We start from the raw sequence: 15,189 nt of genomic DNA on the forward strand, positions 1-15,189 counted from the left end.
TTTCCCTCATAACCATCTAAAACTGATGAGAGTCTGCTTTCCAATAAACATTTCCCAACTATTATTAAAATGAGGGGGAAAACTATATTAATATTAGAATCAATCCTCTGACAGGTCCAGTATATTCTAATAGTTCTCTAGTTGTCCAACAAGGCAAGTCTCTTGAAGAAAAGGAGAAGGTAAACTTTTGCCTCCAGCTTAGCTCATCCTGAAGCCTGGGACGGGCAGAGCCTGCATCCTAGATAGCTGATAGCCTCCAGGAAGGACAGTCCACTCAGGTTTCACTATTCCAGCTCAGCAGAACAGGTGGAAACCAGACTGGGGACATTGCATTCTTCCCCTATGTCCATCCAAAACAAACTGCCACCCCCTTGCACTACAAAGAACTCAGGGGTTGTGAAAACAAGCTGCCAATAAAGCAAGTACTCAGGTTCTAAAGCCCTAGTTTCCTACTGTTTAGTCAAGGCTATGGTTTTTCCAGTAGTCATGTATGGATATGAGAGTTGGACTATACAGAAAGCTGACTGCCGGAGAATTGATGCTTTTGGTTTTTTTTTTTGTTTTTTATTTTTTTTGTGAAAGTCACTCAGTTGTGTCTGACTCTGTGACCCCATAAACTGAAGACTATATAGTCCATGGAATTCTCCAGGCCAGAATACTGGAGTCAGTTAAGTTGCTCAGTCGTGTCCGACTCTTTGCGACCCCGTGGACTGTAGCCCACCAAGCTCCTCCATCCATGGGATTCTCCAGGCAAGAATACTGGAGTGGGTTGCCATTTCCTTCTCCAGGGGATCTTCCCAACCCAGGAATCGAACCCAGGTCTCCCACATTGCAGGCAGACACTTTAACCTCTGAGCCACCAGGGAAGCCCGAATTGATGCTTTTGAACTGTGGTGTTAGAGAAGACCCTTGAGAGTTCCCTGGACTGCAAGGAGATCCAACCAGTCCATCCTAAAGGAAATCGATCCTGAATATTCATTGGAAGGACTGATGCCGAAACGGAAACTCCTATACTTTGGCCACTTGATACAAAGAACTGACTCATTTAGAAAGACTCTGATGCTAGGAAAGATTGAAGGCGGGAGGAGAAGGGGATGACAGAGGATGAGATGGTTGGATGGCATCACCGACTCAATGGACATGAGTTTGAGTAAACTCTGGGAGTTGGTGATGGACAGGTAGGCCTGGTGTGCTGCAGTCCATGGGCTCGCAAAGAGTCGGACACGACTGAGCGACTGAACTGAACTGAGTTTCTGACCAATGTGTCACATGGTGTGGCAGACACGCCCATCTCCTTTGCTGTCAGGAAGGAGGTGCACACACCGTCTGTCATTTGTGTGAGAGAACAAAGTAAAGCTTCCTCTCTTTCAAACATCTGAAGGTTCTAATAAAACTTCCAAATACATAAATAGAAAGCAATAAATAATGTTAATCTACTCTTCCAAAGTTTTGACATATTTCTCAAGATCCAAATACTGATACTTGCTCTTTACTTTCTTATTAGATCTCTTTACTGCCTTAGCTTAGACAAGCTAAGGAAAAAAGGGGTGTTGTTCATTCATTTGGAAACAGTCAATGACTCAGGAATGCTGTTTCCCAATCTCCGTAGCAACGATCTCCTCCTCCCATGTTGTGATGTGAGAAGCAGAACGTCTACCCTTCCTCATGGGTGAGCCTGTGACTGACACACCCAAAGGCCCACAGACAGGAAGCTCCTGCAGCTGACACTGTTGCCACACACAGGCCCTGAGTGTGAGGCCACCTTGTGTTAAACACCATTCCAAACCCTTCATTTCTAAATGATGGTTATACCTCTTTTCATGTGAGGATAGAAGTCATCAGGGCCTACTGACAATAGCTTAACTGATCCAAAAATTATACTACTACTCAAAAAGCAAACTTGATCTTACGAAACCACAGCAAACATTTACTGGCCTGTTAGAAATCTAGAACTAAGATTTTGAGAAAATTTGGGGAAGGGAGTAGGGAGACAGCATGAGGTGAAATCTCATTACTCCTCTGTAATGAGAAATATTGGTATAATCGAGAGTTAAAACAAGAACTTTCTAACACTTCCAGCACCTGTACTTGTGTGGAACTGCGTTCTAACGCAAACACATTACAGAATTTCATGCCAAAGTACTCGGACTCCAAAGAGACTTCCATATATTAATATCATGTATTTTTCTCTTTGGATCTAATTATTGAAAAATAAGTATGATTTCTGGAAAACAAGAGAGGGGATTGTTTTACTTCATTTTTATATACATCTATATTCTCTTAGAAAATGAGAATAATGAAAATCACTTTTATAATGAAAATACATTTCCAAGGAATTTCCTGGCAGTCTAGTGGTTAGGACTCTGCTTTCACTGCTGAGTGCCCAGGTTTGATTCCTGGTTGGGGGAACTAAGATCCCACAAGCCATGTGGTGTGGTTAGGAAAAACAAATTTCCACTTCAAACAAAAGTAGTAATTTTCAAAGATGAAAAAGCTGAAAAATGTTTATGACACTGTTTTACAAGAAGAAAACATGTAGGAACTGTAATTGCAATATTGTAAAAAATATCTGTGCATAAAGATAATGACTAAAATGTTCAAATACTAAGTGAAATAAAAATTTAAAAATTGAGGGTTCTTAAACTTTGCTATTTTGAAAATGTATGTAAAAGTCATTTCAAAAGAAAAGTATAAAAAATCATAACACAGCCTCTAAAGGCAAAGCAACATCATCCAATCTTCATATTCAAAATGCCCATGAGCATTTACTCTTTTCCAAAGTACTCTTAGTACTTTGCTTAAGGAAACACTCTGGCAGGGCACAGTTAATAAATTTTAGTTACAAAATGCAATATGAGAAAGAATAATGAACAGTTAGTGGAGTCTAAAAGCTAACTCACCTAATTACATGACCTTGGGCAACTTCATACCTCTAGGCCTCAGTGGCCTTCTCATGTTAAGATGAGGAGGCTGGGTCAGATTATGTCTAGGGTCTCTTCAGGGACCCTTAAAAGCAGTGCTTAGTTACTACTGCTCTTTTGAGGGCAGCCCAATGCCTGTTGCTTGCTGAATAGGACATATCCTACAGTGGCTTCTCACCACTTCTTGTGGTTTCAATCACAGGAAACAGACGTCACCCATGGGCCTAGAAGTAAGTAACGAACAAACCCTGACGGATGCAAAGAGCTGCCAACTAAGGCCAACTCCCATCTTTTTAAAATACCAGAATCAAGAAATCACTAGAAACCTCTATGCCTGGGGAGCCTGACACACATCTTTCACAAAAACTAACAAAACTAAAAATATCTCTTTAGGCCCCATGAAACCAAGATGAAATAATTTTAGAAGAGTCCAAAAGAACTTTGCTTCTAAGGCCAAATGAAGGAACTCCATTGCTATAGGCAGAAATATGTGACTATGGAGAAAAAACAAAGGCAATCTTACTGCCAGTTGCATTTTTCATGGAGATCCAGACATATCTTAGGGACTTGAAGACTCATCTTCATCTTCTTTATTCTATGTAGACCTTTAATTTAATATTCTATATAAAGCTATGAAAGACTACTGCACTAACAGATTCAGTAACACAGGGACTTAGCAATTGTTCACTTTAACTGTATGTTAAAGACCCTGGGATCGAACCCAGGTCTCCTGCATCACAGGCAGATTCTTCACCATCTGAGCTACCAGGGAAGTCCCAAATGTATGTTATCAATCCCAAGACCATTGGGCCAAATACTGCTCTCATTTATAATGACAAAAGTTGGCAGCCCTGTTCTGTGTGAAATAATGCAGAGATTTTTAATCCTATAGACATGTCCCTTCATTAAACACAAGACAAAAACTTAAGATACTATCTCTAGAGAAAATTAAAATCTTTTCTCAACAGAGCTCTTCTGGTCTGGTATAGTCATATCAGTGATTCTTTTTGCCTTACCGTTACCTTGGTGAGAGGACTAATGTTTTCAAAACTGTCATTAGATCACAGAAATGGAGAACCTTGAAAGTAATCCCAAGATTCAGAAGACTAACAGTAAAACTAAAATACATTAACAGGATATTGTTAACATGAACTAAACTCCATCACTGCTCTTAGATACCTTACAAGCTAGATGGGAGGTATGACCCCTCTTCCCAAAAGAGATCTCAATATCAATATTCTCTTTCTCTCCATATATAGTGCCTTCACAAAAGACTAAAGAACATTTCAAATTAGCATGTGATCAAAACCTACACTGCACTGTGCTGGAGTATGTTTAGAAGAAAATGAAAAGACCCAAAGATAGGCTCAGATTGTTCCCTCAATGGCAGTTCCCACCTGAGCCTACAATTTGACTCCAGATGAAGACAGTTACATCTTTTAAAATCTAGAATGATCACTGGAAGTTTGAGAAGCTGGATTATTATAATGGAAAAGGAATGGAAATCAAACAAACAACTATCTAAACTCCATCTTGGCAGCAGAAGTGATTTGCTGGAACCTTAAGACTAATGTATTCAAGTTCTTCACCGTCACATATTCACAAGGCCAAAAACTGCATCAGCATGCATCGTGACATGTTACCAAATGCAAATTTTCAGTCCTGCTTTCTATAGGTTTCTACAGAAAAAGAACCTAAAAGCTCCTCCCAGGGATAAAATAATCTCTATGAAGTGGCTTTCTTTAAATGATTCATCTCCCACTATCCTCTTGATGGCTATAACCAGGCCATTTCTTTTTAATACAGCCACACATTCAAACTTGAGCCTGTGTTCACGCCCATGAAACCCCTTCCCCTTCTCCTCTACCAATCCTTGGATTTATTTCCAGGGCTGATCATGTTCCCCATCTTCTATGAAGCTAACTAGCATTGCCCGCAACTATATTCTAAATTATTCATGCAGAGTTTAGGACATTAGTATAGATCTTTGAAATCATTCAGGCTATTAATAATTCTCTCATTTCATAAGAAAAGACCAAGAAAAGAGTAGTCACTTGCCCAGAGTTCACATGGTTAATTAGTAGCAGAGTCAGACTAAGTAGAAATATATGGAAAGAATATGTCACTGGGAATGAGAGATGGGGGTTCTAGTCCTAGCTGTAAATTTGGACAGATCATTTCTCTAGGCCCACATTTCTTTATCTATATGAGATATGAATTAAATAACTTTTAACCATCCTTTTCACCTCCAGCATTCTAAGATTCCGAATCCTAGGTCTTCTCTCAGTAATCTTTCCACTTAATTCCTTAAATTCTCTGAATTTCTACAACTTTTGAACAGCTAGAGCCTACAGCACACTGAGTACAGGAAAACAAAAGGTTTCCACCACCACATGTGCAGTGAAAATGCTTTCAGGATAAACAGAATCTCAAAGGTCCCCACTCCTATGCTCATGGCCTTTGAGCTTTTCCTGTCCATTCTTCTACAGCCATGGATGAGATTACAACCTCTTAAAATGCATGGACTGAACCTGTTACGTCAACCACATGACTTCTTGATCTTCCGCCTTTTGGATCTAGGGCAGATTCACACAAACAAGGAAACTGTATTCTCTACTCTTTGCCACCAACCATACAGAAAATCCTAGTTTCCAGGTACCTGGACCTCTGTGGCAATGTCTTAATTATTAACCAACTGCTAGGTCTAGAGAATAAATTTCAGCAGTTCCCAGACTCAGGAAAGACGCTGGAGTTGGTAACCATTTGCAATCCTTATGGTCGAGTTTCAGGGCCAGTCCCGTCCTGTCCCGTCCCGTGCTCCCCGCCCCCCCCATAAGGTACTTTTATTGATGGTTACACAACAAGGCAGGGCTCCCTAAGCCCCTCCCCCTTCCTCAGGGCCTTGGGGATGGAAACTGTGGAGGTAGGGAGATTCTCAGTGTGGTGGAGGATGGAGGTGGGGCAAGGACTCCCCAGCAGCTGAGGAACTCTCTCTTCCTCTAGTGCTCCTGCTGGGGCTGGGGGTCCAGGGACCTTAAAAAATATGGACCACTTCACAAATCTGTGTGTCATCCTTGAGCAGGGGCCATGCTAATCTTCTCTGTATCGTTCCAATTTTAGTATATGTGCTGCCGAAGTGAGCACTCAGGGCCAGTTCTAACACACAGAAAAGACAACCAGAGAGCGGGTCTAGCAGCAGCTTCCTCCTCCCTGCACGTCACCACTGCTGGTTGCTCTTGACAGTAATTCCTGACAGGTGATGCTGTTAGAGCTGTTCTATTTACAAAAGAGACATGGTTACATTTTAAAAATAATAATTTAGACAACTTTTTAATAACCAGGAGAAAGATAGGTTTTGCATGCACTATAACAGCTACTTTTACATGCTGAAGAAAAGAAAGATTTAATTAAGATTCCTGCAATGGTTTAAAGTCTAAATTATTAAATGCAAAAAGCAGTTAGGTATTTAGCCACTGCACTTTGTTCACCTAGACCCAATACTTCTTTCCCACTAACTGAACTGAAGGAAAGTCCAGTTTTAATAAACCACAGTAGTCAAAGGGCTCTAAAGATATACCATCAAAATTTTCTATGAAATTCCTAACAGTAATTCCTTTGACACTATACAAGTGAAAAAAACTGGACACTTATAAACCGTCAACACAATGCAGTAAATAAAAACATGGTTTTGTGTGTGTGTGTTTTATTTTTTAATCGGCTAGACCTAGCTTTGAATTCCAGTTCTATGACCTAAAGCAAGTTGCTTGATCACACTGAGTTTAATTACCTATAAAGTGGGAATAATAACAGTACCTATTTTATAAGATTGATGTAGATCAATGAGACAATGAGTCTAGACCTCTTCAGTGCAGCACTAGGGCTAAGTAAGTATAACAGACAAGTGCTGTTATTATTGTTACTCTTACTGTTATTATTACTCCCTGTCCTTACGGTCTGCAATGAAGTAATCTTCCTATCTATAAAGATGCTGAACAATCATTAATATTTATAGATAGGAAGATTGGCATTATACAACCTGTAACACACTGAGTACAGGAAAACAGAAGGTTTCTAATGCCACATAAGAGATACAAATGCTTTCAGGATAAACAGAATCTCAAAGGTCCCCAATCCTAAAAGAACTGGAAATTCTGTCTTGTCTACAGGTGAAAATTTATACCCCGAAGAGAACATGTGGAATATAACTTACATTTCCACAGTAGTAAGAGGAGAATTTGAGTTAAATCTTTAAAACTTTTAGGGAAAATATCTTAGTGACTGTGATTTTAGCAAAGATTTTTGAAATATGGTACAAAAAGCAAAAACAATTAATTGGACTTCAGTCCAAAAAGGAGGAGATATATTATATGTATGGCAGATTCATTTATTGTATAGCAGAAACTAAACAACACTATAAAGCAACTATACTCCAATAAAAATTAATTTAAAAAGAAAAAATTAATTGGTCTTCATCAAAACTAAACATTTTTGTTCTTCAAAATATACTGTTAAGAAAATGAAAAGACAAGTCACAGGAGGAAGTAAACGTTTGTAAAATATATATTCAACAAAGGACTTGTATTTAGACTGTAATAGAAAGTTTTAAGTGGACAAAATTTTTGAAGAGATACTTCAAGGAAGATATATAGAGAGCAAGTAAACACATGAAAAGATGCTCAACATCATTAAAGAAATGCAAATTAAAGCTACACTGAGGACTTCCCTGGGGGTCCAGTGGTAAAGAATCCACCTGCCAGTGCAGGTGAGAGGTGTTCGATCCCTTGTCAGGGAAGATTCCACATGTCTCAGAGCAACTAATAAGCCCATGTGCCAAAATTACTGGAACCCCTGAGACGCAGCTACTGAGCCCACATGCCCAGAGCTCATGCTCCGCAACGAGAGAAGCCACTGCAACAAGAAGCCCATGCACAGCAGAGGAGCCCCTGCTCATAGCAATGAAGACCTGGTGCAGCCAAAAAAAAAAAAAAAAGCCACACTGAGATACCATTTGTTGACTGAAAAAAAAAACAAAAAACAAAAAAACACACAATCTAAAAGCTGAAATTTATGTTTTATTCAAAGGCCTTACTGAGGACTACTGAAATGGCAGACAAATTCTGTGTCCACACTATATATATCCACTGTGCACGTGTGCATGCATGCTCTTTGTGACCCCATGGACTGCAGCCTGCCAGGTTCCTACGTCCATGGAATTCTTCAGGCAAGAATACTGGAGTGAGTTGCCATTTCTTCCTTCAGGTTATCTTTCCAACCCAGGGATGGAACACACATCTCCAGTACTGGCAGGCAGATTCTTTACCACTGAGTCACCTGGGAAGCCCTCACACACTCACCAGAATGGCTAAAATTTAAAACTGATCATACGAAGAGCTGACAAAGAACCAGAACCCACACACTGCTTGTGAAACTGTAAAATGGTACAACCATTTGGGAAAACAGTTTGGCAATTTCTTGGAAAGTTAATCATAGCCGTATCATATAGCCTAGTCATTCCACTCCTAGGTATTTACAAAAGAAAAATAAAGGCGTATGCCCAGACAAAAACTTGTACATGAAAGTTCCCAGCAAAACAATCAAGAACCAAAACTAGAAACAATCCAAACAACAAAGCCCCAAAACTGGAAACAATTCAAATGTCTATACAGTAAGTAAATAAATTATGGTAGGGGCTTCCCTGGTAGCTCAGTGGTAGAGAAGCTGCCTGCCAATGCAGGAGACATAGGTTCGATATACGATCCAGGAAGATCTCGCATTCAGTGGGGCAACTAAGCCAGTGCACCACAACCATTGAGGTTGTGCTGTGGAGCCTGGCAGCCACAACTATTGAGCCCAGATGCCGCAACTACGGAAACCTGAGTACCCTGGATCCCATCCTCTACAACAAGGGAAGGCACCACAATGAGAAACCTGTGCACCACAACTAAAGAGAAGCCTGGGCAGCAATGAAGACCCAGCACAGCCAAAATAAATAAATAAAATTATTAAAAAATAAATTATGGTAAACCCATACAATGTAATACTACTCTGCAATAAAAAAAAGAATGAGCTATTAATATAGCTAACATAAATACATCATGCTGAAAGAAGCCAAAAGAAAGGATTCATATTGTGTATAATACCATTTATATAAGCTTCTAGAAAATACAAACAATCTACAGTTAAAGAAAGCAAATCAGTGATTAGTTACCTGAGCACTGGGGCACAAGGAGGGGTGAGGAGAGATTACAATGAGGCAGAAGGAACTGTTGAGGGTGTGGGATATATTCATTATCTTGACGATGGTAATGGCTTCACAAATTGTGCACTAAATATATGCAGTTTATTATATGTTAATTATACACCAATAAAAAAAGATGGTTAGGGTTAATAGCCAGAAAGGTGAAGACCCTGAATAAAGTATGAGCTACTGGGGGGGGGGGTGGGGGTGGACAAGAAGGGAAGTGAGGGTTATCTTTTTACTTGATCCTCAAGTTCTAACATAGTTTTAAAAAAGCAGCTATATCTGAGATATAAGCCTACTACCTTGGTTTTCTGTAACCTTTAGGATCAAAGACAGTTTATAAATCAATCTCTGCTGGATCCTTAAAGTATGCTAAGTCTTAAAAGAAAATGAAAATCCTATTGCTTTCAAACAGTATTATTCCTAAAACAGGGAATAAGTCACAATCAGAAACCTGGAAAAATCATCTAGGACACCATAAACTCTACCTGTATCTGCTACCCTGACAAAATGCCAAAGCAGCTACTGCCTAAAGACCACTTATAATCACAGCCAAGGATAAAATTTCCCATCTTCCATATAACATGGCTTCCACACACGAATGCAATGTGTTTCTCTTAATTCAGTTCATTACGACAATTCTTTCTTGTGTCCCCTTATCCGTCTCATCCCCCTTCTTGGAGGGAAGCAAATTTAAGCAACTATTTAAAGGACAAATTGATACTCCCTAACTGTCACAGAACTATATAACAGAGTCACTTTCTTCAATATTTTCTGTCTCAGAGTTTCTAGCATATCTCTTCCTTTTACATGATCACTTTCTTCCAAGATCCTGAAATTTATTAAAGGAAATGTAGAATCCAAAATCTATGCTTTTTTCCTCAGCTGGTTATTTATTCAATTTTCAACCTACAACTGTAAGAAGGGATTGCTGCTGCACTGAGTGGGTGTTTGGGCTTGATGACATTTAAAGTCCCTTCCAACTCTAAAATTTTAAGACTACCATTCATAGCAAACGTTAATAATGAATGAAGTAAGAATCTCAAAGTTGAAAGAACAATGATTAACTCAGAGTTATCCTGTAATCAGTGGTAAAATTCCTTAAAATACTGGTCTCAATTTCCCTTTTCCTTCAGTAACTTTACTCTCTTAAAAAAGAGTTCTTCGATTAGAAAAATTGTTTGGAAAAAAAAGAAAAATTGTTTAAAAAAAAAAAGCAGGTAGATAATAAGATATGTTCATAGTGATTAAAATATTCTTTACTTTTCAATTTTATCTTTGAAGTTTTAAGAAATTTCAGCATCAACATCTTTTACTACTACTGATTCCCCAAAGGCCTGGATATCCAAAGGGCTAGAATCAGCTCTTACAGCAGCTGGGCAATATTAAAAAACAAAGAGGGAGGGAATGACAGACAGCAGGGCAGGGAGAGAGGGCTGGCACAGTCTCACCTGGTCTCACCTAACCCTAATCAGGGACAACCAATCAATGGTGCTCTGCTGGTTAGCAAAAGGTGATTTTTTCCCTACTGCTTTCAAATAAAAGTGATAAAGAATAGAAGGTTCAACATAATAAAGAAAAACACAAGGTTTGTTTGAATATGGGGATGCTTTTGGTAGTCATGAATGATTTCAACTGAGACACAAAATGATAGAAAACACCACATGCATGTACAAACTTTTTCTCTACAACACCGAGTATTTCCTGTTAATAAACATTAACCTGTTCTTCTAATTCACACCTTATCTTTTAAGCCTCTATTACATTTCACTGAAAATATAACACTCTCCAAGAATAACTTGGCAATCGATTTACAAAATATACTGAGCACCCCAGGGGTAACAAAAAGTGATTTTACCACAGAGGGAATAAAATTAGTCTATTCTGACCTGTATGCCCATCAAAGTTAAATCATTCCTCACTTGTTACTATTTTCTGAGCTTTTTAAATAAACAACAAGTCATAAAAGTTTCAACTCTTTTCATAAAAATATCCCAACATTTAACAACTCTCTCAAGAGATTTAAATGCTGAGGCATTCCCTCAGTTTCACCTCCTATGAAGAGGATTTCCTTAGAAACAAGTGAAAATAACATTATCCAGTGATCCTTGGGCTCTGTCTTTAAAGACTAGGCAAGCAGAGGGCAAATTTTTAAGGTATCATGTGGTCATCTCAAACTCTCAATGACATTCCTGTAGGTTTCCCTCCCTCTTTTCAAACTATGTAATCCCTGTGTTTATCAACTTTCAAAAAACACAAATGACTTGTATAAAGTTCTCTGCATACTCCTTGGTTTTGAGTGACCTTTTGGATCAAAGTTAGTATCTTTAAGAGGAAAGAAGCAGGAACAACTCCACTTCTTTTATAATCTTCACCTTTCCTAATATTTGTTTAAAATTCTGCCTAGCATCCGTCATCCTTGCTCTCATTTTGGATGGACAGGGATCTACAAGTAAACGTACTTTCACTCTCACCTTGCTTTTAGAAACTGCAACATGGTAAAAATTTAACATAGGCGTCCAACAATAAACAAGATTTTAAAAAGTACATACCTTGTACTGTCTCTAATCCCACATTAAGCTTGTTTTACAAAGTCAGGCTCCTAGCTGAATCAAGATGCAATAGTCTTTCTTAAAACAGATCAATCCTTGATTGTACGGGAAGACATGTAGTCTACAAAACGCAGAAATGCTCTGCAGCCTCCTAACATCCTGCTTATACTTGCTCCCCTTACACATATTTCAGAAATCAGTCTGACACCCACACTCATCACTGCTAAAAAGTAAGAAAACACTCTGTTCATTTAGCATTTTTATCTTTCTTAGTCTTAAGGGCTTCCGAAAGGAACTGAAATAATGCTGGACGAGGGATAAACTCATGGCCCACCCACAGACAGACTGAAGAACCAAGGAATGGAACACCAGATAGCCTGGCTTCGCCACACACGTTTGCATCTCGAACATGTTTTAAAAAGATGATCCTCACCACTTTTTCAACTTAGGCTCCTTGTGCCCTTTCCACACAAGCTACCTCAAAGAGTAAAGAGCAAATCTTTGGTAACTTGTGAGTTCTGCATTCTCATCAGTTGATCTGCACTTAGAATCCGCATAAGCTTGGAAAGGTATACAGCAGCTAAAGGGATTAGTAACTCCTCAGATGCAAACAAATAATCTTCAGGCACACTCAGTCCAAACGAGTGCAGTTTTATAAAATGTATTTTTAATGGAGTTCCCGAGGACACACACTAGAAAAGGTGGAGTAGGCGAAACCCCTTTGACTTCACTTTTAGCCTACAGTTCAAGAAAACTAAGCCATGGGTAACAGAAGCAAACCAGCAATCTCACCCACTCTACTCACCCCCACATTCATACACAGACACAAAGAGAAGTGGATTGCAATGCTCCTCCTCAGCTCTCATTTCCACAGAGTTCTTACATAAAAAGCTATGAGAAAGAATATGGTAAAGCCTTGAGGTATGGTATAGTTGGCAATAAAGGGGTTAAACAGCACTACTTTCCTGGAAACCTACCAATCCCCCAGACAGGAATGCAGTTCTCCTCACTACCTGTGTGTGTTACATATTTCCTAAAAATTCAGCAGATTAAGAGTTAAGAAAAACACCTCGAAAGAAAAAGAGAACTTGGTTCAGCTCCACCCTCCCTAAAGCAAATACCAACAACTCTGAGCCAAATCCACTCAGCATACACAAGACTCCATGGACATTCCAAAAAACAGGTGAAAAGAAGTTCAATTTCCTCAGGTATCTCACCTTTCAGCCCCAAATACTTGGCAGAATTCACAAATTAGTGAAACTCATGTTAGGTAAAACAAAAGCACACATAAAATTTCATTTAGAATTTGAAAAACATTTACAAGTCACAAAGGTCACTATAAATCAGCAAAAATAGCTGGAATTCGGGTGAGTAAGGTCAAACAGTACCCATGGAAACAAAAGCAAAACAAAAGGATACAGAAATAGAAGATACACGGGCCCTAAAGCTTAAGACTTAGCAGGAAAGCTCCCTAACTAGAGTGTCATGCTTATCCTAAAGAAACCTGGGAGAATGTTGCTTTGATCACCAGTGAGGGAAGGTTGTCACTACTATTAAACCCACATTTCTGGGGGGAAAAAAGATAGTCACCAGATAAAAACAGGCACTGACTTGACAGCCTATAGTCACTGGTAAGGACAGTCCAGAAGCACCTGTCTTGATGGAAATAGGTAGGAAGAGATGAGTCACTATTTTAAATCTGTTCAGTACTCTCAACAGCTCAACCCTCTATGTCCCAAAGCATCATTATTTTCCTGTTTTCATCACTTTCTCAGTTTTCTTCCCAAACTTGTGGAGTTGCGTCAGAATGCTAATGGGTGGGGATAAGAGAAAAGAGAAAGAGGGAAAGTTAGAAACCATTTGGTTAGTAGAAAGAGACACTGGGGCGGCAGAGTGAATTACCCGGGAGAGAAGACTACAAAACTAGTTAGGAACGGTTATTAAGATCCAAGACGCCCTATCTTGGACAGCGCCCCCTATCTTTCCCTAGATAGGGTAAAAACCAAGCTTCAGTGTGGGCAAAGATAATAAGATACCACGGTGTTACATGAACACCAATATTCTTTCAGACTGGAAGTACCTGGCACCTGAGGAAAGCCTGACTCTTCTACAGGTCGGGAAAAAGGTTATCAGTGTAGCCTTGGGCACAGGAGGTAGCGGAAGAGCCGAGGAGACTGTTATCATGAAAGTGCATAGAAGACAATATAATCAGGTACTCAAAAACTTCTGGACCATTTCAGTCCAACTTCTTCCCCGTGGGGGAGGGTGATCACCACTCTTAAGTCAAGAAGGGCATATTCTTGAGAGAAGTTCCAATCCCCTGACAAGAGACCGATTAGCAACACGGCAAAGAGACAGGTTCTCTGGATGGGGAAATACTGGAAAGCCAACTACCGTCATACCCAACGACCATAGGAACTGGGCAGGAACCCATTTCTGCAGTCACAAGGACAAACGTCCAAGGGAAGAGGGAAGGTAGCGCCCAAGTCAGGTAACATTCCTGAGGGGAAGGATTATCAGGTGACACCCGGCTGAGGGCCCAGAGAGGGGACTGGGCGGGAGCAAAGTTAGCAGGTGAAAGGGATCAAGCTTGGGGAAGGAAGTGACCTTTGAAGAAGCAAATAAGAAGATACCAAAAAAGGGGGGAAGGGTAATAAGAGAAAATGGACCCAGAAAAGCACTGAGGCTAGAGATAGAGAAGGCGTGTTCGGGTAACGGAGGAAGAAGAAAGGAAGTGGGGCTGAGAGGGAAGAGATAGGGCTGAGACTGTCCAGGGCTACGCGGGGTAAGGGCAGAACATGAGGGAGGGGAGAAGGGGGGTGAAGAAAGCCCTGAGGTTGCCAGGGCAAGAGCCGGGTGGGACTCCGGGGATCCCCGAGGTCCCAGAACGGTCGGAGGTCGGGCTCCGGAGCCCAGCACCGAGCAAAAGGAGGAAGGGAGGCGCGGGGGCGGCTCCCTAGAAACGGGCGTGCACCCCTGGGGCCAGCTGCGGGGGGTCTCCGGGTCCTGAGGGCGGTTAAGGGGCCAGCCTGAGGGAACCAGGTGGGAGGGACACTCACAAATTTCTTGGATTTGCCGCCGTCGCCGCCTGCCGAAGGCAGCTCGTCCGGGTTCCGGCCCTTCTTCTTGTCCCGGGTCCCGCGGCCGGGTCCCAGGCCCCCGCCGGGCGGCTCCATGTCCAGGTCTGCGTTGCTAGTGACCCCGCGCCCACGCCGCTCCGCCCGGCAGCTCCAAGCCCGCCGCCGCTGCCGCCGCCGCCGCCCAGCAGCTTCTCAGTCCGCCGCCGCGCCCCGCCTCATTAGCATGCCGGGCTGCGCGCGCCTCATGAATATACAACGACGACGCCTCGCTCCCGCCCGCCTGCCCCACTTCCGCCCGGACCCGCAGCCCCTACCAACGGGGGAAGGGAGAGGGTGGAGGAAAGCCGCGGAAGCGCACTACCTGCCTGGCGGGCCTAACCATTTGGACTCACGTG

At 41.2% G+C, this 15,189-nt stretch overlaps 1 protein-coding gene and 1 non-coding gene across 5 annotated transcripts in view; both read right to left on the reverse strand.

Annotated features, from left to right (window-relative positions):
* The window catches only part of DIAPH1 (diaphanous related formin 1), a 108,810-nt gene extending 93,787 nt beyond the window's left edge, over positions 1-15,023 (reverse strand). For 3 of the 4 annotated variants that reach the window (XM_070465533.1, XM_070465534.1, XM_070465532.1), the window contains exon 1: positions 14,774-15,021. In XM_070465533.1, coding sequence (XP_070321634.1) covers positions 14,774-14,890 — 117 coding nt within the window. In that variant the 5' untranslated portion in view covers positions 14,891-15,021. Of the gene's footprint in view, positions 1-14,773 lie in introns of all 4 variants that reach the window. The other variant, XM_070465535.1, reaches the window with a different exon arrangement.
* LOC139034602 (U6 spliceosomal RNA) lies at positions 5,959-6,065 on the reverse strand. Its single transcript, XR_011487125.1, has one exon. It is a non-coding gene; the product is annotated as a U6 spliceosomal RNA (small nuclear RNA).
* Positions 15,024-15,189: the final 166 nt, after the last annotated feature.

The sequence above is a fragment of the Odocoileus virginianus genome, chromosome 3 (assembly GCF_023699985.2).
Source record: "Odocoileus virginianus isolate 20LAN1187 ecotype Illinois chromosome 3, Ovbor_1.2, whole genome shotgun sequence".
NCBI lineage: Eukaryota > Metazoa > Chordata > Mammalia > Artiodactyla > Cervidae > Odocoileus > Odocoileus virginianus.